At 41.0% G+C, this 23249-nt stretch overlaps 1 protein-coding gene across 10 annotated transcripts in view; it reads left to right on the top strand.

Annotated features, from left to right (window-relative positions):
- The window catches only part of si:dkey-4e7.3 (uncharacterized protein LOC402865 homolog), a 49993-nt gene that overhangs the window by 12189 nt on the left and 14555 nt on the right, over nt 1-23249 (top strand). Inside the window, exons 2-8 of one of the 10 annotated variants that reach the window (XM_051906235.1) lie at nt 6785-6980; nt 7073-7187; nt 7426-7607; nt 12512-12691; nt 12801-12912; nt 13457-13593; nt 13721-21510. In XM_051906235.1, the coding sequence (XP_051762195.1) occupies nt 6948-6980; nt 7073-7187; nt 7426-7607; nt 12512-12691; nt 12801-12912; nt 13457-13593; nt 13721-14062 (1101 nt within the window). In that variant the 5' untranslated portion in view covers nt 6785-6947 and the 3' untranslated portion in view covers nt 14063-21510. Of the gene's footprint in view, nt 1-3787; nt 4033-6784; nt 6981-7072; nt 7188-7422; nt 7608-12511; nt 12692-12800; nt 12913-13456; nt 13594-13720; nt 21511-23249 lie in introns of those variants that run through there. The other 9 variants (XM_051906234.1, XM_051906237.1, XM_051906240.1 and 6 more) reach the window with 9 other exon arrangements.

Raw genomic sequence — 23249 nt, 5'->3', positions numbered from 1 at the left:
ATTATAAATGGCCAAACATTTACACACATACAGGTGCTGGTCATATAATTAGAATATCATCAAAAAGTTGATTTATTTCACTAATTCCATTCAAAAAGTGAAACTTGTATATTATATTCATTCATTACACACAGACTGATATATTTCAAATGTTTATTTCTTTTAATTTTGATGATTATAACTGACAACTAAGGAAAATGCCAAATTCAGTATCTCAGAAAATTAGAATATTGTGAAAAGGTTCAATATTGAAGACACCTGGTGCCACACTCTAATCAGCTAATTAACTCAAAACACCTGCAAAGGCCTTTAAATGGTCTCTCAGTCTAGTTCTGTAGGCTACACAATCATGGGGAAGACTGCTGACTTGACCGTTGTCCAAAAGATGACCATTGACACCTTGCACAAGGAGGGCAAGACACAAAAGGTCATTGCAAAAGAGACTGGCTGTTCACAGAGCTCTGTGTCCAAGCACATTAATAGAGAGGCGAAGGGAAGGAAAAGATGTGGTAGAAAAAAGTGTACAAGCAATAGGGATAACCGCACCCTGGAGAGGATTGTGAAACAAAACCCATTCAAAAATGTGGGGGAGATTCACAAAGAGTGGACTGCAGCTGGAGTCAGTGCTTCAAGAACCACTACGCACAGACGTATGCAAGACATGGGTTTTTAGCTGTCGCATTCCTTGTGTCAAGCCACTCTTGAACAACAGACAGCGTCAGAAGCGTCTCGCCTGGGCTAAAGACAAAAAGGACTGGACTGCTGCTGAGTGGTCCAAAGTTATGTTCTCTGATGAAAGTAAATTTTGCATTTCCTTTGGAAATCAGGGTCCCAGAGTCTGGAGGAAGAGAGGAGAGGCACACAATCCACGTTGCTTGAGGTCCAGTGTAAAGTTTCCACAGTCAGTGATGGTTTGGGGTGCCATGTCATCTGCTGGTGTTGGTCCACTGTGTTTTCTGAGGTCCAAGGTCAACTTAGCCGTATACCAGGAAGTTTTAGAGCACTTCATGCTTCCTGCTGCTGACCAACTTTATGGAGATGCAGATTTCATTTTCCAACAGGACTTGGCACCTGCACACAGTGCCAAAGCTACCAGTACCTGGTTTAAGGACCATGGTATCCCTGTTCTTAAATGGCCAGCAAACTCGCCTGACCTTAACCCCATAGAAAATCTATGGGGTATTGTGAAGAGGAAGATGCGATATGCCAGACCCAACAATGCAGAAGAGCTGAAGGCCACTATCAGAGCAACCTGGGCTCTTATAACACCTGAACAGTGCCACAGACTGATCGACTCCATGCCACGCCGCATTGCTGCAGTAATTCAGGCAAAAGGAGCCCCAACTAAGTATTGAGTGCTGTACATGCTCATACTTTTCATGTTCATACTTTTCAGTTGGCCAAGATTTCTAAAAATCCTTTCTTTGTACTGGTCTTAAGTAATATTCTAATTTTCTGAGATACTGAATTTGGGATTTTCCTTAGTTGTCAGTTATAATCATCAAAATTAAAAGAAATAAACATTTGAAATATATTAGTCTGTGTGTAATGAATGAATATAATATACAAGTTTCACTTTTTGAATGGAATTAGTGAAAATCAACTTTTTGATGATATTCTAATTATATGACCAGCACCTGTACAAGTACATTGATAAATCTCTTGAATTGTTTTTTCTCCTTTTATACCATTTTCTTTGATTGGATGTATGTGGTTTTGGCATGTCCCAGACACTGCTCAGCTAACTTCAGTGAGTGTAAAAAGTGAATAAATGACATAAAATTTAAAAACTTTTTGAATGTTCTTATTGTCCTCAAGTTATTTGATAAACCAAGAAATTTTGATCATTTATATTCTATTTTCATAATAATATTAAGCATTTTACATGTGTCCCTGAAATTGCTGTCCACCCTGTCATTTTGGAGTAAACGCCCCTTTAAGAAACCAACTGATGTAGTCAGTGACATCCCCACCCCCATTTGGTCTTTCTTCAATGGAGATTAAAACATCTGCTGCAAGTACACTGAGTATCTACACTTATATTTCCTAATTTTCATCATATTGTGTTTGGATGTTGTCAAGCTTAGCATGTCCACCCTGTCATAGTGAAATATTAATTAATATAAAAACTTTTCAGAAATTAAAAATATATGTTTTAAACAGTATACTGTCAGCTTCAACAATGAATCACTTTGCTAACTGAAGGTACACCATGTGTCCATTAAATGCAAAATTTTGCCAAAAATGTCCACCCTGTCATCAAGCCTTCCATGACAGGGTGGACATGTGCATAGTTTTTGCCACATTCTGATAATGTTTTCACTAAGGCTGTCGATTTAACGTGTTAATTTGGTGCAATTAATTATGGAAAATGAACGCATGCACCCCGCCCCGGCCAAGACCTGTACGCCATCTTACACTGCATGCAGTTGCATAGAGATGGAAGATGATGTAAGACAACGACTCACTGTGTGATGTAGCTTGTTAGAATGTAGTTAGAATGTGCCAAAAACTCAAGATATGAATATAAAAAATGCCCCGAATGGGTTTTTGTCTTATATTTATATCACATGATATAGTTAAGCAATCACACAAGAAAAAGTGCTGTTTTCCTGAATATGTGCTCGATTTGAAAATGTGATATTTATTTTATACAACAGTAAAATAAACAACAAGTTAATAAACACAATATCGTAAATATTGACTGTTTTGGTTCTATTTTGCCAACAAAAATAGTTCCAAACAAAGCCACAGCAGAACTGTCGTGCGTCTCTGAGCAACACAAAGTGGTGATTTATGGAGCCACGGTTTTAAACAAATCAAGTGAGCAGTTTTAGTTTAATAGTTAGAGTATCATATATTGCTTAAGGGTTTCTTCTTGTTCCTGTTGTTTCTCTTATATTCCCGTTTTATTCACCCATTAAAGTCTTTGTCCACCCTGTCATATTTTTGTCCACCCTGTCATTATCCACCCTGTCATTTTCATCTTTTATGAAAATTAGCAAATTATTTTAACAAGTTAGCAAAACCTTTTGTGTGATTTCTTTATAAAGAAAAGAGGGCCAGTTAATATTGTTTGAAAGTTTGACCAGATATCTTTGTTGTTAGACGTTATTTAGAAAAGAAATTGAAAGTATTGCATATTTTATAGGGAAACAAATATTTTTCAGTAGTTTCATTATTATCAAAAGACTTTTCTGATTAACTAAAATTTATTGTTGAGAAAGGGACCAAGTATCTTACTGAAAATCTATATTTTAAAATCACTATGCAATGAAAATATATTTAAACTACTTTGATTTTGTCCATGACAGGGTGGACATATTTTGTGGTTTGCTCGTACATTGTCTGCTTGCAGTTAATTTACAAAAAGTGCTGGAGCTTGACCAACATGCATTTCTAACAGCCTAAGGTCTCCTTAATACAACAAATATGAAGTTAAATGGAAAATCTCAACTTTTTATTTTGGAAATTGTGAAGTCTCAAAGGCACTTTATAGTGATTTTGACCCACAGAGAGATCGCACTGTCAGAGACTTTAGGAATATTCACACATAATTTATACACATAAAAAAAACGCCAAAATACGCCAAAAAAAAACAAAATAACGACTTATATAGTGATGGCCGATTTCAAAACACTGTGTCAGGAAGCTTCGGAGCATAATGAATCAGCGTATCAAATCCGCAGTTCACAGCGCCAAAGTCACGTGATTTCAGCAGTTTGGCGATTTGACACGCGATCCGAATCTTCCTGAAGCAGTGTTTTGAAATCGGCCATCACTAAATAAGTCGTTATTTTGTTTTTTTTTTGGCGCACCAAAAATATTCTTGTCGCTTTATAATATTAATATTGAACCACTGTACTCACATGAACTGATTTAAATATGTTTTTAGTACCTTTATGGATCTTGAGAGAGGAAATGTCATTGCTGGCTATGTAGGCCTCACGGAGCCATCGGATTTAATCAAAAATATCTCAATTTGCGTTCCGAAGATGAACGAAGGTCTTACGGGTGTGGAACGGCATGAGCGTGAGTAATAAATGACAGAATTTTCATTTTTGGGTGAACTAACCCTTTAAAAAAAAAACGTACATTAAAGCTGAAATCCAACCTGAATGATGACAACACAGAATAAAATACTATCACTAGTGATCATCAAATCCTTTTAACAGTTTATTTTACAGACTTTGTGTTTAAGTCTTCCACTTTTTTCACAAAACCTTTGCTCTCTAGAAACCCAGTCAGTTTGGGTTAAAATTCTTTAAGAGATCTAGTATTAGCATTAGGCTTAAAAACACTGAATTAATACCAACATATGAAATTAAATTAAGGACATGCATCAGAAAAGTTGGGAATGTTGGACAATAAATATATGAATATAACAGCTTGATTTTGCAGTGTTGTCTAATGTCCGTTAAAGCAAAAGTGTCCAAAAGTGGGAATTATGCGATAACGGACACAGCAATGCATCATGTATTATAAGATCATTGTGTTTGTAGCCTGATCCATTAAAACGTACAATATAGCCTATTTCAATTCAGACCTAGTAGAGTGATACTATTATTACTATTACTCCACTAGGTCTTAAATATATTGTTCGGTGCAAACATGATGATCTTAAATTTATTAATTATTAATTTACTATTAATAAATGTGTAAAGTTGCATAAAATGGAAATACTCAATAAAGTAGGCTAAGTTACCTCAGATGGTTGAATGGTTGGATTCCACAACTAGTAAAATAAAACATATATAAGACAATACAGCATTTACTGTGGGAGCCGTACAATTTACTGATGATTTCATTTGAAAAATGTTCTTTTGCGCTTCTGATTTGGCAATGAAATTCGCTGATTTTGGGTGCGTAAGATGTGAAGGATTCTATGGTCCAGTTAGTATTTTCACCCCATAATGGCGGCCGCGCTACCGGAGCGCCATCTAGTGGCTGTTACCCAAAAAGTATCAGAGTGTCGCCTCTTGGGTTCTATACTCTTTGAGTCGGTGGAGAGCAACTGCGCCCGACTGCAGAATCCGATGAGGCCGCCTCGCCCTCGCGAGACTTTTCTGACACACGTCGGCATGACATCAGAGCAAGGCGGCCCACCCAAAGCCACTGGAAGGCAAGCCTGCAACCTTTCGCCAAAAAAGCGTAACGGCTAATGCTAACGCTCCGCCCCCGGCGGTACGCAGGGACGGAGACCAGAGGCTGTTTTTTGAATGGATGTCAATGGATGAGAGGCTTCACTATGCTGATTAAACAGCTTTTGTGGGGAAATAGCTAATCATTTAATTAATCAACAGCCTGTTTGCTAATCTTCAGCATGTTTTACACTAAACAATACTTTCTTTGGGAACTATATGGATATTTTAGCTTGATAAAAATGTATTTTTTAAGAGAAGGCAGACTAGGGAATGTTGCGACTGATGTCACTGCCATTACACGATAGGTGCCGCACGTGACTAAGTTAGCCGTTACGCGTTCTCCAATGGTAAGAGATACAGACCCTCTTATCTGTCTGGCCCACCCTCGGACACACTTCTAACCGGCATGCATCTCGCGGTGATCACCGGTGATCGGTTCTGCGCAGAATTTGCTCATCTCAAATGAGCCTATTAACACTGTATGACAGAAGTGTTGGATTGCTTTATTTTTGTTTCTCCTTTATTATTCAAAATATTCACAAACTTGCTTACCATGTCATCAACTATCTGATATTCCGATTCTTAAATACGTGTAAGTGGGTGTTTTGTCATTTAAAAACCTTAATAAATTATCTTGATCTATAACGCGAAATGGGCGCCGCCATGTTTGTTTGCGCAGCTGCTCAGAGTCATGTCAGTCAGATTTACAGCACGTTAATTTATCAGTTTCTCCCGAAATACATGTAAGTAAGTGGTTGGTGATCTGGGAGAAAAATAAAGTAAACTTTATAGTTACTTACACTATGTGTATCTGATATGAATAAAATGTATATTTTATTTGAAAACTTAAACTTATATTTGAATTAATTGTTATTGCTGCTTCCATAGACATCCGGTGTATTTTACAAGCTCTACGTGTATTGTTTTACTAGTGCTTATGGATTTTTAAATATCTGAAGACTAAAATAAACATTATGTTGTTGAAAACACTGCATAGTTGTGATAAATGACAAGCGCTGTTGAGAGCGTCCGTCTCTGGCTCAGCGCCAGCCAAAGCGCGAAACCACAGTTTGAATTGAGATGGTCCTCACTGCAGAACACAAGATCCAGGGGGTGGAATTGGATCTAGATCCAACTCCTCCCACTTTACATATCCCTTAACCTACCCGACTCCGCCCCTTGGATCTCGAGTGTTCTGCAGTGAGGGGCTACTGGTTTGTCGCGCCCCACTTGTCTTGTTTCTATTCCCCACCAGTGGGCGCGCCCCACACTTTGAGAAACGCTGCATTAAAACATGATTTTAGAGTTTTAAAATCAAACATTTTAAAAGAGATCAATACATCACGGTTGTTTAAACCAAAGAGCATTAAGCTGCAAGTCGTTTCCCATCGTTCTTTTGATCAGTGCAGTCGATGAGTATGAGGTCTCTGTGGAACAAAAGTGGGCGTTTCTGAATTTGTGGGTGTTTTCAAGCTGGTGGGTGTTTATAAATCATGCAATGAAAATGATCCCCTTCACCCTACCCCACCCCTAAACCCTACCCACTCTCTGACGTGGGCAAATCAGGTAACGCTCTCAAAAACGCCTCTCTGTTTATGGTCTCGGCCACTGATCTTGTGACTCCTATTACTGTCCTGCAGAATCCGACACGTCCGCCTCGCCATCGCGAGAGGTTTTTGACATTCGTCAGCATGACATCAGAGCAAGGCGGCCCGCACTCGGACACATTTCTAACTGGCATGCATCTCGCGGTGATCACCGGTGATCGGTTCTGCGGTTTCCGCTGCGTCCTCCAGAAGTCGCATGCTGCATACGTCATCAAGGATGTCTTATTTAGTAATAAAATTGAGTGTTATTCTTCATGAGGTGTAAAATACTGTAATTTCTTTCTTACTTTGCACTCTAACGGTTACTTTTCTTTTTTGCAGCCTTTAAATGCGACCATTGGAAGATGCAGGATTCTAAATGAGATGCAGCAATCGGATGTTGAACACAGAGGAAGAAGAAGGAAGAAGAAGAAGAAGAAGATACGATTAGTGGAAAGTGAGTATCCACGGACACCTTTAGTGTGGACAATAATTTACACCTAAACAATAACCTTAACCACTGAGTTAAAACATATACAGTTAATGTTAATATAAGATAATTATTAATGTTATGGTCATTCTACCCTCTACCTGGTTTTGAATGTACAACTTTCACCAGCCTGGACATTAAAACAGGATACACCACCAACTGTTATTAACTAAATTCCTCTTGTTCTCATATTGTTGTGAAGAAGCCAGCATGAAGAAACTGCTTGTGGACGTGGACTGTGGTGTGGATGATGCTCAGGCTCTCATGATGGCTTTGGCAGCGCCGGACGTGCAGATCCTGGGCATCACTTGCGTTCAGGGCAACACTTCAGTAGAAAATGTCTGCAAAAATGTCCTGCGTGTCCTGAAAGTGTGTAAGCATCTGGAGGTGAGATATGCTTGGAAAGTGGTCAGTACATACCACAATGAGATTACTCATAATTTTACTTTTAAAGGGTTAGTTCACCCAAAAATGAAAATTCTGTCATTAATTACTCACCCTCATGTCGTTCCACACCTGTAAGACCTTCTGTTCCTCTTCGGAACACAAATTAAGATATTTTTGATGAAACCTGATGGCTCAGTGAGGCCTCCATTGACAGCAATGTCACTGAACCTCTCAAGATCCAGAAAGCTACTAAAGAAAACAGTTCATGTGACTACAGTGGTTCTACCTTAATATTATTAAGTGACGAGAATACTTTTTGTGCGCCAAAAAAACAAAATAACAACTTTATTCAAACTCAACAATATCTAATGATAGGCGATTTCAAAACACTGCTTCGAAGCTTTACAAATCTTTTGTTTCGAATCAGTGATTCGGATCACGTAAACAAAGCCTCGTTTACTGAAAGCATGTGACTTTGGTGCTCTGAACCACTGATTCGAAACAAAAGATTCGTAAAGCTTTGAAACAGTGTTTTGAAATTGCCCATCACTAGATATTCTTGAAAAGTTGTTATTTTGTTTTTTGAGAGGTTCAGTGACATTGCTGGCAATGCAGTCCTCACTGAGCCAGTTTCATCAAAAATATCTTAATTTGTGTTCAGAAGGTCTTACGGGTATAGAACGACATGAGGGTGTTCTTGTTTGTTCATGTGATGTTCGTCATAAAGCCTATTGATTGGATGGTAGGATGATTGTGGTTTGCTATTGCTGTGATATCATGTGAGTGACAGGTTGTCCAGCCCTCACGCCAGTAAACATCAGAAAAGAGAAGAGATGTTGCTGCAAGTGGGAGGGGGAGACATTTTGATTAAAGATTACGAGGGCACATGGATTAAAAAATAATAATAATAATAACATACAGATACATTATTTATAATAAATGCTGCAATATTCCATAATAAAAATTTCAAAAATCAATTTTAATTTCATGGTGATTATTAGAAAGTCAATTTAGTTTGTAAGGATATAACAAAAGACAGGACAATCAGTTTTACCAGGGATAAATTGCTGAACATTCGGCAGTTCACACCAGCTAATATTTCACTGTTTTTTTCACGTTTTGCTGGACATTTTAGCATGGGAAGCGAGCCGGCGCGAAGGTCAATCTCAAACAGCGCAGCATTAGTACATTAGTACGGCATGCTGCCTAGTATCCATCAGGTGAATCTCCGCTCTCTACCCAACAAAACGAACATGTAGGGGAATTTTACAGTTAAAGACCCAAAAGACCAGAGATGATGAAGGAAGACTCTGAGTCAGAGTTTAAAAAAAATAATAAATTAAAGAAAATTTTACTGAAGATTAGTTTGCAGTTTCTTCTGCAGAAGCCTGCTTCTAGTCTCACACGGAGTTCGTAGGCCGCTCTGCGTACATTCACATTTCCACAACAATTATACTCTAACAGAGTCCACTAATGTCATTACTTCAGGTTAAACGATTCTGATTGGCTAAGAAAAATAGGCAAAATTAGTAATCTTCCACACATGGACAGATAGTCAGAAGCATATCTCCATTCGTCAGGATGCTGACGAGGGGACTCTGGATTTAGGTACTGGATGTCCTTTTGGGGTCATGACATGGCGTCTGCTGGTCTCAAGCAGAGTGCCAGTTGTCCACCAGTACAAAGGACCTGCACAGAACACATACACAGATACATGATTCACAGCTTCTTCAAGGTTGAAGTTGATCTGAGCTTTGCTCTGAACAGGAAACTTTCCCAAAACATACTGATAAGTTGTACTTTTCTCTCAGTGAGAGGTAACGACAATATTCAAAATTATTTTCTAGTGTTTGAAGATGAAAAGGAAAATAAATGCTTTAACATAAGTTGAAGTTTGAACATTCAAATAATGGAATATTTAGAAACTTGATTATAAACCACTCAAAAGATATGTATTGAAGCGGCAGTGGATTCCAGAATCCAACCCTTCAGACCTTCTTCTGTTGTCTCAAACAAATAAGGACTTTTTAATCTCTGCTGCTCTGGCTGAATAAAGCCATTCAGTGCGCTACATCTGCCTGGCTTCCAGCTATTCAGAGCGGATCGTGATGCGGAATCGGCGGGGAAATCGTGTGGCGGTGCGTGTGACATGCTTCTACATCAATGAAGGGGGGTGTACAGATGTACCAGCATTGAAGAAGAGTCCATTGTACCATTACAGTTGATGAAGAGTCTTGTTTAAATAGGCCCATACACACTGACAAATGAGATCAGAGTGGTTAAGATGAACTATTCTGAAAAGCTGAGAAACCAGTTTTTAGCCAATGACCCTGCATCAGCTTCTGAAAGACATTACTAACTACAAGACACTACCCCCCAGCACTGTCAAATCAACAATTGGCCATTGATTTGAATGCGTTTTATTGCAGGTTTTAAAAACCGTATCTCACTCCCCACACCTGTTCTGACCTTCTCTCCATACACCCATCATCACCTTCAGCAACCCCTCTCTGCCCCCTCCTGCACTTCAGCTCTGTGAAAAAAATGTGTCTGGTTTTCCGGAAACAGAAGGCAAGGAAAGCACCAGGCAGCGTTTCACCAGCCTGTCTGAAATCCTATGCTGACTAACTGGCCCCTATCTTCGCACAGATCTTCAACAAATCACTGGAGCTGTGCGAAGTTCCTTCCTACTTCAAACACTCCACCATTCCCATCCCAAAGAAGCCCAAAATTACAGGACTGAATGACTACAGACCTGCTGCCTTAACATCTGTGGTCATAATGTCATTTGAAAGACTGGCTGGCCTACCTGAAAGACATTACTGGACCCTTGCTGGACCCCCTACACTTTGCTTATCAAGCAAATAGGTCTGTGGATGGTGCAGTCAACATGGGACTGCATTATATCCTACAACATCTGGACAAACCAGGGACTTATGTGAGGATCCTGTTTGTGGACTTCAGCTCGGCCTTACACACCATCGTCCCAAACCTCCTCCTGTCCAAATTAACCCAGCTCTCTGTGCCCACCTCCATCTGTCAATGGATCACCAACTTCCTGACACACAGGCAACAGCTAGTGAGGCTGGGAAAATTCTTGATCAGCACTGGTGCCCCCCAGCGGTGCGTTCTTTCCCTACAGCTCTTCTCCCTCTACAGCAGGGGTGGGGAACATTGATCCTTAAGGGCCATTGTCCTGCAGAGTTTAGCTTCAACCCTAATTAAACACACCTGAAGCTAATCAAGGTCTTCAGGGTTAATAAAGTTACAGGTAGGTGAGCGTATTTTTTTTTTTTTTTTTTTTTCAGGGTTGGAGCTAAACTCTGCTCTACACCAACGACTGCACCACAAAAGACGCCTCTGTCAAGCTCCTGAAGTTTGCTGATGACACCACACTCATTGGCCTTATCCAGGACGGTGACAAGTCTGCTTACAGACAGGAGGTTAAAGAGCTGGCTGTCTGGTGCAGTTATAATAACCTGGAGCTTAACACGCTCAAAACAGTGGAGATGATTGTGGACTTCAGGAGAAATACCCCAGCATTATTCCCACTCGACATCATGGACAGCACTGTGGCAACATTGGAGTCATTCAGGTTCCTGGGCACCACCATTTCTCAGGACCTGAAGTGGGAGTTCCACATAGACTCTATTGTCAAAAAGGCCCAGCAGAGACTGTACTTCCTTCTCCAGCTGAGAAAGTTCAATCTGCTATAGGAGCTGCTGATGGAGTTCTACCAAATCAGACTTTATAAGATTACAGCGGATACGGATAGTTCGGACTGCTAAGCGAATCACTGGTACTACCCTCCCCATTCTCCAAGAACTGTACTCATCCAGAGTGAGTAGAAGGGCTGGCAAAAATCATTTTGGACCCCTCACACCCAGGCCACTTCCTCTTTGAACTTTAGCCATCTGGTCGGTGCTACAGAGCACTGGACACCAGAATGGCCAGGCATAGGAACAGTTTCTTCCCTCAGGCAATCCGTCTCATGAATGAACAGTTAATGCCCCCACTTAGCAATGAATATGCAATACACAACACTATTTATTTTATACATTTATTTTTTTAACACACCACTTCTTACACACTACTTCTTATTTACGTTTGCATTAGTACATAACATACCTGTACATATACTGTCTATTGTGTATTGTTGTATATTGTCAATTTTTTTGTATATTTAAAAAAAAAAAAAAAAAAAATAATTATTCTATTTTTATTTTATTTTGTATATTTTATCTGTGTCTTATCACTGTCATTCTGTTTGTGCTGTGGAAGCTTCTGTCATCAAAACAAATTCCTCGTATATGTAAATATACCTGGTAATAAAGCTCTTTCTGATTCTGATACTAGCTCCGTGTGGTCAGTTGTTTATTTAGTAAATGTTATACTTCTTGATGCAGAGGTTTTTTTGTGCAATGTTTGCATAACTGTGATAACTTGCAAAAATTGGTGAACTTTTCATTGGTCAAATGTATGTGCCTACCCCAGTTGCAATAAATGTATGCCATCATTTTTTTTCTCTTGCAAAATTCTGCATTTCTGTCGTCTCTCAGCAGGAAAAATCCTGGTAGAATAAAGCAAAGTATTATGTAGCACATGACTGTCATTTTACTATTATTGAAAGACTTGATTTTCTCTGAATTGGTTAATGGAATGGACGTGATAGAGTGCTACAGAAATCAGAAATAATACATTGTGATTGTTTTTCAGGTTTTTCAAATGTATTTTTATGTTCAGTAATATATATTCTGTTATAATTCTAGCTGTTTGCATAGATGTTTTTAGATTAAATAACTCCAAGAATAACCTTTCTTACTGCAAAGTAATGTATTGTGGTCCAGCACATGACAGTCATTACAGCATAATCAAAAAACCTGATTGTGTCTCTGAATTGCTAGATTCCTGTATTTCGTGGAGCAACTAATTCACTCTTGGGGCAAACCGTTGGTTCTGGAGATTTTTATGGTAAAGATGGACTCGGGGACGCCCCAGACCCTGAAGCTCCTGGTCTGGAACTTATCCAGAAAGAGATCGCTGCGTCAGCCATGATCCGAATAGTCAATGCGAATCCTGGAGAGGTGTATATGCTTATATAGTATCAAATATTGATTATACTATTGAATATTGATTAATGGAAATAACATGCATTTCAAGTATTTTACCATGTGTTGTTCCTGCTTCTCTAAGGTGTCTTTAGTGGCCACGGCTCCACTGACAAATGTGGCTTTGGCGGTGAAACTGGACCCCTCATTTCCCCAGAAACTCAAAGGCCTTTACATTATGGGTGGCAATACAGAATGTGAGTCCCTAAAACTTACTTTACACTTACTGTTTTATCAGAATAGGATGGGCAATATATCCAATATTATAGCTGTTATGTTTCATTTATTTCAGTGAAGTTTAATGTGACAGCTTTGATGAACTCATTCAAAGTAAATCTCTACAGTCAGTGTTTCTCTAAAAACAGACTTTTTTATTTGACAGTGATGTTAGTTTAGCTACAATGATGGCTTCTCTCAAATAAATCTAAATGGTCACTTTAAACAGACTTAAAACGTGTTCTCAAACACGTTATGTATAATGGTTCTTATTGTTATCAGTGTTGAAAACAGTTGTGCCTGTTCTGTCTAATTTCTTCCTAATTTCTGACCAGTAGTGTATATTTTTCAGAAGGATGTTTATTTTATGCAATGCAATATTGCCCATCCCTAAACCAGAATCATGTGTACCTTGAATACAAATATTATAATCAGTCTGATATGTATTGCTGGTATCTGTCTTCTATATTAATATTTTTCATGCAGTTTAATCAGGTTAGAAAAATAACAACCATTTCTCTTCAGCTCGTGGGAACGTCACTGTGTGTGGAGAGTACAACTTTGCAGCTGATCCTGAAGCAGCTTCTATTGTCCTGAATGAATTCATTTGCCCAATTTATATTGCAACCTGGGAGTTCAGCTGTCGCAGTCAATTACCCTGGGTGAGATCCTCATGTCTTAAGAAAATACAATAATCCATATAGATTGTGTATAATGTAAATATAACTTTTGGTGTTTCTTGTATACCCAGTATCTATGTCATATAATATTTGTGTGTGTCTGTTTCAGGAGTTCTGTGACGGTTGGCTGGCCCAGGACACAGACAAGGCTCGCTTTATGAAGCAGATCTTTCAGAAGATCATGGATTCCAGCAAGAAGCCTGAAAAGGAGCTGGAGGAGGGACAGGGATTCATCTCCTGTGACTCTTATGCCATGGCAGCGGCCATAGATGACACATTTATTATTGAAAACGAACACAAAGCGGTCACTGTGGAGCTCGCAGGGAACTACTGCCGGGGAATGATGGTTGTAGATCACCTCGACCTTCTGAAGAAGACTCACAAAGCCCACATCTTGAAGAAGGTCGACTTGGAAAAGTTTAAAGTGCTCATGATGAATGCTTTGAAATAAATGTTTTATTAGCAGCCATGTCCATAATTTCCATGTCCGGACAAGGATATGTTAATTGATTTTAGGAAGAATGTTTCTGTGCACAAAGTCACATCCATTAAGGGTCAAACAGTGGAGTGTGTGCAATCTTACAAGTACTTGGGGACAATCATTGATTTGAAGTTGAGTTTTGAAGTCAGCTGCGAAGCAGTGTGTAAAAAGGGACTTTTTTTTTTAAGGAAACTGCAAATTTCAAATTGATAAAACACTGTTGATTTTGTTTTATCATGCTTTTATTGAATCTATTTTGTCTTTTTCTTTGGTGTCCTGGTATGGGAATTTATCTTTAAAGATGCTCTTTGTAATAATGACAGCTTGTGTTTGAAATGGGTACTGCAGTCCAAATTCAAAATATTGTTTGTCCCGCCTCCTCCTCCTCAGACTCCATGCTCTCATGGGTTGCCAGTTTGAAGACACGCAACAAGAGCGAGCTCAACTGACATTGGAAGGAGAGGAGACTTACACACTGTAAGATAATTAGTTGATTTATTGATTTATGATGAGTTGATAACGCGTTTTAATATGCTCCCGTTCATAGAGATTTTTAGATGGATGCTGAGGCTTTTTAGGTTGGGTAGAATCTGCGATCTCTGACCCAGTTTGTTCGCTGGCTTCCACGGCTGCAATTCACTGCGTGTGTTTTCCGCCAACTGGCAACCCGGGGTGGCGAAATACTATTGGGTAAATTGGCAACATGCGGTCTTGCACAGACCGAAACAAAAACAAATTCCGACATGGAACACAAATTTCAAAGTAAAATAACTGGCTGTAGCAATGGTTTTCAGAGAAACGAATATGTGAACTGAGCATGTTTAATAAATACTGCAAACATATTATGAAATTTTTATGCTTTAGTAAAGTCAAAAACTTACATAGAGCACCTTTAAAGAGCAGGAACTCTATTAACCAAATTGTGAATTGGTCCAGTAGGTTGACTGGGGAGCCGCAACTTAACCCTGCTTCACTGTATACCAGGCAGGTACAGCAAATGAGTTTTTTAAGGGACAGGCAGCATCCCTTCTATTATGAGTTCCAGCTCCTTCCTTCTAACCGACGGTTTAGAATACCACATGTAGCCTACAACAAAGCGGTACAAGAACAGCTTTGTCCCAGTAGTGATTAATCTTTTGAATAGTAACAAGATGAAGTTATGGGTTGATTTATTACAATGTTTAGGCCCCGTTTACACTAGTGGGGTTTTGTTTTAAAACGCACTGCAGAGCCCGTTTTAGTTTGAAAACGCTGGGGTTGCGTTTCATTGTAAACGTACCAAAACGGAGACTTTTAAAAACGATAGTGTGGCTGCCCACATTCGCTCTGTGTATCCTTGATGACAGTGTAAACAATAACATGGATACTGAACTGCAATCTTTGCTGGCTTTGTTGTCATTTTTAGCAGCCATTGTGCAGTTAAACTCTGCATTGTATAATAGACGGGTTTCCTGTATACAAACAATACTGGATGCGCGCGCATTCAGGGGGCAAAACTGCTAACGAGTCTTATGCCGGAAAAATGCTCAACTTGGCTTAATGTACTAAGTGATATTAACAGACAAAACTCAGTAGACATCATACTAATAAACCATACTATGTACAGAAAAGCAGTTGAGCCCAGAATTTGAATGCAACGCGTTTAATTTCACGTTAAGCGTTTTCCTCCCATAGACGCTTAACGTGGCTTAATGTACTAAGACAGTGATATTAAAAGACCGAACTCCGTAAACATTAGAGATGCACCGATGTATCGGCTGGCAATATTTATCGGCCGATTTTTGCTCAATTTACAACCATCGGCATATCGGTTTATTAATTAACTGCATGAAGGCTAGCATCAATTGCTTTGGAAGCCTAGGTAGCGTGGACTCTGCCAATTATATTAAGAAATTAACTCTCAGTAATGATGAGACATTGCTTTTCTGCCCCCCTTGTTGCGCGCATCTCTGTGATGACGTTGCACGGAAACCCGCCTACATGGGCAAGAGGCAACTGTTTACACTTGTACGCACATGCCCAGTGTGTTCGAACAGTCATGTGACATGCATTTTCAGCCGTGTAGTGAGCATGATTTTTTTTCCTAAACCAGTTCAGCGGAAATTCCGCCCTGGAGCCGATTCTAAACATTTCATTGGCCATGTCAATCACAATATCGATTGCCAGGAAATGCCAGTGTAGACAAGGATCGTTTTCATTTTAAAACGCCATTTTAAAACAAAAACCCACCAGTGTAAACAGGGCCTAATGTTTAGTGTTTAGTGTTGTTTTTAGTGTTTTGTTGTATAGTTTGTCTATTGTTTATAGACAGGTTTCTTGTATACAAACAATACTGGATGTCTGCGCATTCAGGGGGCAAAACCACTAATGAGTCTTATGCCGGAAAAATGGTCGTTGCTCGCTCAAGGTGAACCAGGCGTATGTCACAACCCTGGCCCCTTGGACGAACCCTTGCTGGTTCAAGCAGGGCGTGGCAATTGGGGCAATAGACAAGAGGAAGGTCGTCTTCACAGATGCCTCCAAGATGGGTTGGGGAGCTCTGTGCGACATCCGTCCGGCCTTTGGTGCTTGGAACGGCCTGGAAACTGAGCTACATATCAACCGCCTGGAAATGATGGCGGTATATCAAGCTCTCCAGGTTTTCCTTCCTCTCCTGGTGGGACTTGGTCAGGTCAGACAGCATGACGGTGGTGTCCTTCATAAATCACTAGGGTGGCCTCTCTTCAAAGCCCCTCTTCACTCTAGCGAAAACCATCCTAGAGTGGGCCCATTGCAATCTGCTCTCGTTGAGAGCAGCACACATACAGGGCGTGCTGAACATAGGGGCGGACACGTTGTCTCGGAGCAACCTTCCCTCAGAGGAATGGTCACTCCACCCCCGCTCAGTCCAGAGAATTTGGGGCGTCTTCGGGAAGGCAGAGGTCGACCTCTTTGCCTTAGAAGACAATCATCACTGCCCAATATATTTCTCAAAAGCCAGGGACGCACTGGCCCACGACTGGCTCAACCTCCTCCTTTATGCTTTTCCCCCGACCGCGCTGATTCCCCAAGAATTCAGACGAGTCAGGGAAGGTGCTCACAAAGTCCTCCTGGTGGCTCCTCTTTGGAGGACCCAACCATGGTTCTTGGAGCTATCTTGGCTATCGCCCCTGGAGCCATGGCCAATCCCTCTGAGACGTGACCTCCTCTCCCAAGCGAGAGGGACAATATGGCACCCCAGACCTGAGCTGTGGGACCTTCATGTGTGGTTTCTCAATCGGAGCCTGCAAGCCTCCTCGAGAATGTCTTAAACACTATCTCTCAGGCCAGAGCTCCGTCTACGAGACGTCTCTACTCCCTGAAATGGGCCATCTTTGCCGCCTGGTGTACAGCCCAGGGCGAGGACCCATTGACTTGTGACATATCCCAGATATTGTCCTTCCTTCAAGACTTAATGGATAGAGGCCTGTACTCCCTCTACCTTTAAAGTCTATGTTGCAGCTATAGCAGCTTCTCACGCTCCTATAGCGGGGCAGTCGATAGGAAGAAACGACCTTGTTGTTCACTTCCTTAAGGGATCCAGGAGGTTGAATCCCCCTCATCCCCTCACGGTTCCTACCTGGGATCTTTCTGTGGTTCTTAGAGGCCTTAAAGGCCCTTCCTTTGAACCAATCCAGACTGCCGACCTATGACCCCTGTTGCTGAAAACTGCCTTGCTGCTAGCTTTAGCATCAGTTAAGCATGTGGGAGATTTACAAGTGCTCCTTTTTTGATAGTTTGTAGAGCGTATTTCCCGATGCATCCAGTAGGAGGCATTATTGTTAAAGTTTGCCGCCTGCTGTGTCATTATATTATTACTGAGAGAACGGCAACTGCGCACTTCATTTTTCCTGCCTGTTATTTGGATGTTTGTTGGCATTTGGTGTTTCAAAGTGTTAATTCATGACCATAAAGTAAGTTTTCTTCGATTTCTATGTTTTTAAATGTGTTTGAAGTGTATTATTTAACTTTGTAGGTTTGTACATTTACGATTTACGTGTTGTAGTTTGTTATAGAGACGGAGGCTTTTGTATGCTGGAGAACAACTTGTTTTATTAGCTATCATGGAGAGCTCGAATCACTCGAATCACTTATCACATGTATGTAAACTTGCCCGGCCACAAGGGGCACTTCAACACAGGAAAATACCATATATGAACATAGCTTCCTTAAACACACCCCAAGTATATCTTAAGTAACTAGATGGCACATCATCAGTTATCTACATCACCTTTCCTTAGTTCTATACTTTCTCTAATCAAAAGTACTATAATTTCACAAACATCTTTGTAACATTATGTAATGCAAACTAAAATCACAACTGAAATAGAATATCAGAATTACTCCTTACAATAACACATTCTTACATCAGATTTTCAACAACATGTATCGTTAATCAGTGTACTTAGAATTAGACTTGGAAATCCGACCATATCTAGTACGATATGGTAACTTTTGAGCAGTTGGCTCAGCTGGAATGTTTTCTTCAGCATGCAGTGCATCTTTAGACACGTTGCTGTTGTCTGGCACAGATTTGAGTTGTGACAATAAGTCCTCCAGATCAACTTGTGTGCAGTGTGGGAGTGGTTCTTTTACAGGAAGTAGATGTCGACGATTCCTCCTGTACCCTTTACCATCTGACTCCACAACATAACATCTGGGCTCGTTGAGGGTGTTCCTAACAACTCCAATCTTGTCGTGTCCTTTTGCTGTTTGCATCCATACCACTTGGGATTCATGCAGTGAAGAAAGTGGTTTGCTCCTTTTATCGAAGTATACTTTTTGCATTTTTCTCTTCTTGGAGAGTTGAGCTTTGACTTTCACAGTGTCCTTTGACCTTGGCTTTAGCATCTGCATGCTGATGGGCATGTTGGTACATGTTACCCTGGACATCAATCTTTGTGCCGGTGAACCCAGTATCTTATCTCGAGGAATGTTGCGGATGTTTAACAAATTCAGATACAAGTCTGTCCCATCCCTCTTAGTGGTTTCGAGCAGGCACTTTGCACTACGAACGGCTCTTTGTCAAAGACCGTTCGCCTGGGGATACTCAGGACTGCTAGTGATGTGACAGAAGTCCCATGAACTTGCAAAGTCTCTGAAGACCTGACTCGTGAACTGGGTGCCATTGTCAGTGATTAGCTTCTGGGGAATACCGTGCACAGAAAAGTGCCTTTTCGGTTTGTTGATGACGTTTTGCGATGACAGGGTTCTAAGTAAGTTTATCTCAAACCACCCAGAGTAGGACTCTACCAGCACTAGGAACGACGGACTAAGCCAATTCTGGGATCTTGTGGAGGTGCAATGGCTCCTTTTGTTGATGAGGTTTTAAAGCATTGCATATGCTGCAAGACTGAACCGAGTTGTCAATGTCCTGTGTCATAGTTAACCAGAAAACGGCTTCGGCTCCTGCATGTCCTTTGTGCAAGATTTGTAGATATTCATGCTTTGAGGAATTACTATTCTTGTTCCCTTCATTATGATTCCATACTTAGTAGTGAGCTCATCTTGGAAAGGAAAGAAGGGTTTTAGTGGCACACTCTTTATTTTCTTTGGCCAGCCATGCTTGATGGTGTTGCACAGATTTTGCAGAGAGCTGTCTTTTTCAGTGTGTTCTTTGAGCTCTTGCAGTCGGTTGACCGAAATCAGTTGGACAGTCATCACTTCAAATTCATCCTCATCTTTGAGATCTTTTGTTGTTACTTTCCTGGGAGCACGTGATAGGGTGTCCACCAGGTAGAGCGCTGCTTTCCCTTTTTGTAAGTGAGAGTCGAGTTGAACTTGTCCAGCTTCAGTATCATTCACTGAAGTTGTGCTGGAGCAGTGTGTAGAGGTTTGTTCAAAATTGTGACAAGGGGTTGGTGGTCTACGACTACATAGATGTAGTTGCTGTCTGTTTGTGTCAGTGATTTGATTGATGGACTTGAAATTGTCTTTTGATGCAGATTTGCACTGGGACTTGAAATGATTAAACTTTTTACAACAATGACGTTGTTGCCTGAAAGCCTTGCATAGTTCACGCTTTGCTGGATGGTTTCCACCACAATTTTTACAGTTAGCAATGTTCTTTGACCTGACTTTTCTCCCTTTTCTCCCAACGCTCGTTGGCCTGCTGCACGACGCAGCCAGCACCTTCGTGTGCTGCTCTGTTAGTTCACTGTTTTGGCATATTTTGATTGCTTTCGCGAGAGTTAAATCACTTTCTTTGAGCAACACTCGTCTCACGCTATCATTGTCTATGCCACACACCATTCTGTCTCTGATTAGTTCATCCGTGAGTGCACCAAAGTTACGTGTTTTCGCTTTATTTCTTAGCGTACTCATGTAAGCCTCGATGGTTTCTCCTTGTTTCTTATTTCTGGTGTTAAACGAATGTCTCTCCATCGTCACATTTGTCTCCGAGTTGCATACTTCTCTGAATTTACGCTTTAAACATTCTGGATCTTCTCTTGACTCCGCTGGTGTAATCACATCTTGCCCATTGGCAGCCAGTATTGCTGGAGCATATGTGAATGAACGCTCCCTTTCAATCGCCTCTGGTCCTGCAAAATTGAGGAGTATGTAGGCTATAGTTTTGTCTGGTTTATCGCTGTGGGCTGCGGCGATAAATATGTTGAATTCCAGTTTGAATTTTTGCCAGTTCTCTGCTATGTTGCCATCAAAGATCAGCGGGTCTGGTCGGCGAAATCCTTCGGCCATTGTGTCCTCTTTTATCCTCTTTTTTTGCAAATTATTTTAACTTCTGACACCATGTAGTTTGTTATAGAGACGGAGGCTTTTGTATGCTGGAGAATAACTTGTTTTATTAGCTATCATGGAGAGCTCGAATCACTTGTATCACATGTACATAAACTTGCCCGGCCACAAGGGGGCACTCCAACACAGGAAAATACCATATATGAACATAGCTTCCTTAAACACACCCCAAGTATATCTTAAGTAACTAGATGGCACATCATCAGTTATCTACACGTGTGATCGCTTGATAGATAAACAAGATATTCTATGTAATTTCTGTTAAATACAGAGTTAAATGCTACAGTTTACATAGTAATCAATCTGTAATCGGTCATGTTTTGATACTGTGGAAAGATTAACCAGTATTACTGCCTTTTTGATGATGTTATTTGGGAAATTGCATTGTTTGTTAATGCACCTGGATTTATTAATATATATTAATGCTAAAGTCACTTCATGAGACCAGACCAATAGTTATATTGTCTCCCATTGCATGTCCTCTGCATATTTAAAACTTCAGCTGTTATTTAAAGAATATACTGAAAATGTTAGTATTCTTGATTAAGGAATGTCTGATTTATTTTTGAATCTGTACCTATTTCTACTTATACTAATGTTATGTTTTATTTTTAGACCAATATTCAATACACTTTGGAAACAAGCTCCAGTCTCCTCATTCTTTGTGTCCTGACTGACACCCCAGGAGTGTATACTGCTGATAGTTAGAACCAGCCTAGCGGTCTCCTTTCCTCTCCAACAACTGGTCCTTCGAACCGGATGCAGTGTTCATTCCTGGTACCATGGAATCTGATGAGGAAATCGTTGGGGCAGCCAGACCAAAACGCCAAACACGTCCACCAGTCCGACTTCAAGACTTTGAAGTGCAGTATGTAGGGGGCAGAGCTGTAACTGAACATGCTGTCCCACCCCCCTGGGAGGTACCTGCCCATGTGACACCTCTCCAGTCATCATGGGACAATCCTGATTACCTCTATGATGATGATGCTCCTCACACAGGCCCTCAGTTGAGATCACCAAGCTTCAGTTATACAGAGCGCAGTGAAAACCTACCTCAGTCATTCATGGCAGCCCAGCAGCCCAGATACCCTGAGCCTGAGTACTATAATGAACTCCAAGCCATTCGCAGAGAGAATGCACAGCTGCTGCAGTCACACCAAGCTTTTCGTGCTGACTTAATGGAGCTGAAAGCAGTTTGTACTGAGTTCAAAGAAAGTTGCTCAAACCCTGACAGCAGAGCTCAGTCCAAGTAAAAGCGATGACAGTCCTCCCGTGCGACCAGTCCCCAAACTGCCATCCAGTCCTTCCTGCCACATAGACCAGACAGAGCTGGCCACATCAGCTGATGATAAAGACTGGCCTGAGCTTCCACCCAGGCCTGAGCCAGAGTTAGATCTTAGAAGGGGTATGGAGACTTTAAAGTTATCAAAACCCAGCACAGCCACCTACCAACAAGAGGTACCAATGTACTCCAAGGTCTCCCAGTCTCACCCTTCACCAGCATATCGGTCTTCTCAGTATTATTCTCAAAGTCCAGATGTGCTACCTCCGCCACCAACACCTGAAGACCTCAGAGAGTTGTTATCCTCAGCTGCACAGCCCTTATATCGGAAACCTTCACTGGCCCAAATTCCAGTTTCCTCTCCCCGATATGGAGCCATGCCAGCTCAGTCGCGTCATCTAGCACCTGCAGTTAAGGTAGAATCCAACATACCACAATTAACCCACACCTCAGGGTCAGAGTACGTGTATAGAGGGTCTACCCCTATTATCCCCAAGTTCAGCCGGCCAGATCCAAGTGAGTTTGCCAGACTTCGAATTGCTTTGGAGAATCTGCTTCCTCCAGATGGGACTGAACTCTTTAAATATCAAATACTGGTGGACCATTTAAAGTTGGATAAAGCTAAGCTGATTGCAGATGCCTTTCTGAACTCGCCTACCCCGTTTACTGACACAATGGTGGCCATCCATAAGAAGTTTGGTCAGCCCCACCAACTAGCATTGAGGAAATTTGCCAGTGTTCTGGAAGCCCCGGATGTACTGCGTGGGGATACTGTTGCATTCCAGAAGTTTGCTCTTCAGGTACAGTCATTGGTGAGTTTGTTGAAGACTTTAGGACCTGAAGGTGACATTGAACTGAATTGTGGGTCACATGTTACACGTCTTTTGAGCAAACTTCCTTCTGAACAGCAAGCTGAGTTCCGCGTCACATGTTCCAGCAACCTGGAACTGTACCTACTCTGCATGATCTCTCAAACTGGCTCCGCTACGAAGCCTGGTGCCATGGCTTTGATGTAGAGATTGCCTCATGAGGAATTCAAGACCGACAGACTTCTAAATCTGTACAAAGTAAAAAGACTGTAGCCATTCTTCATGGGGTTGG

The sequence above is a fragment of the Ctenopharyngodon idella genome, chromosome 9, assembly GCF_019924925.1.
Source record: "Ctenopharyngodon idella isolate HZGC_01 chromosome 9, HZGC01, whole genome shotgun sequence".
Classification (NCBI taxonomy): Eukaryota; Metazoa; Chordata; class Actinopteri; order Cypriniformes; family Xenocyprididae; genus Ctenopharyngodon; species Ctenopharyngodon idella.
Note: the sequence above shows the minus strand (reverse complement) of the source record. Positions and strands in the feature narration are given on the sequence as shown.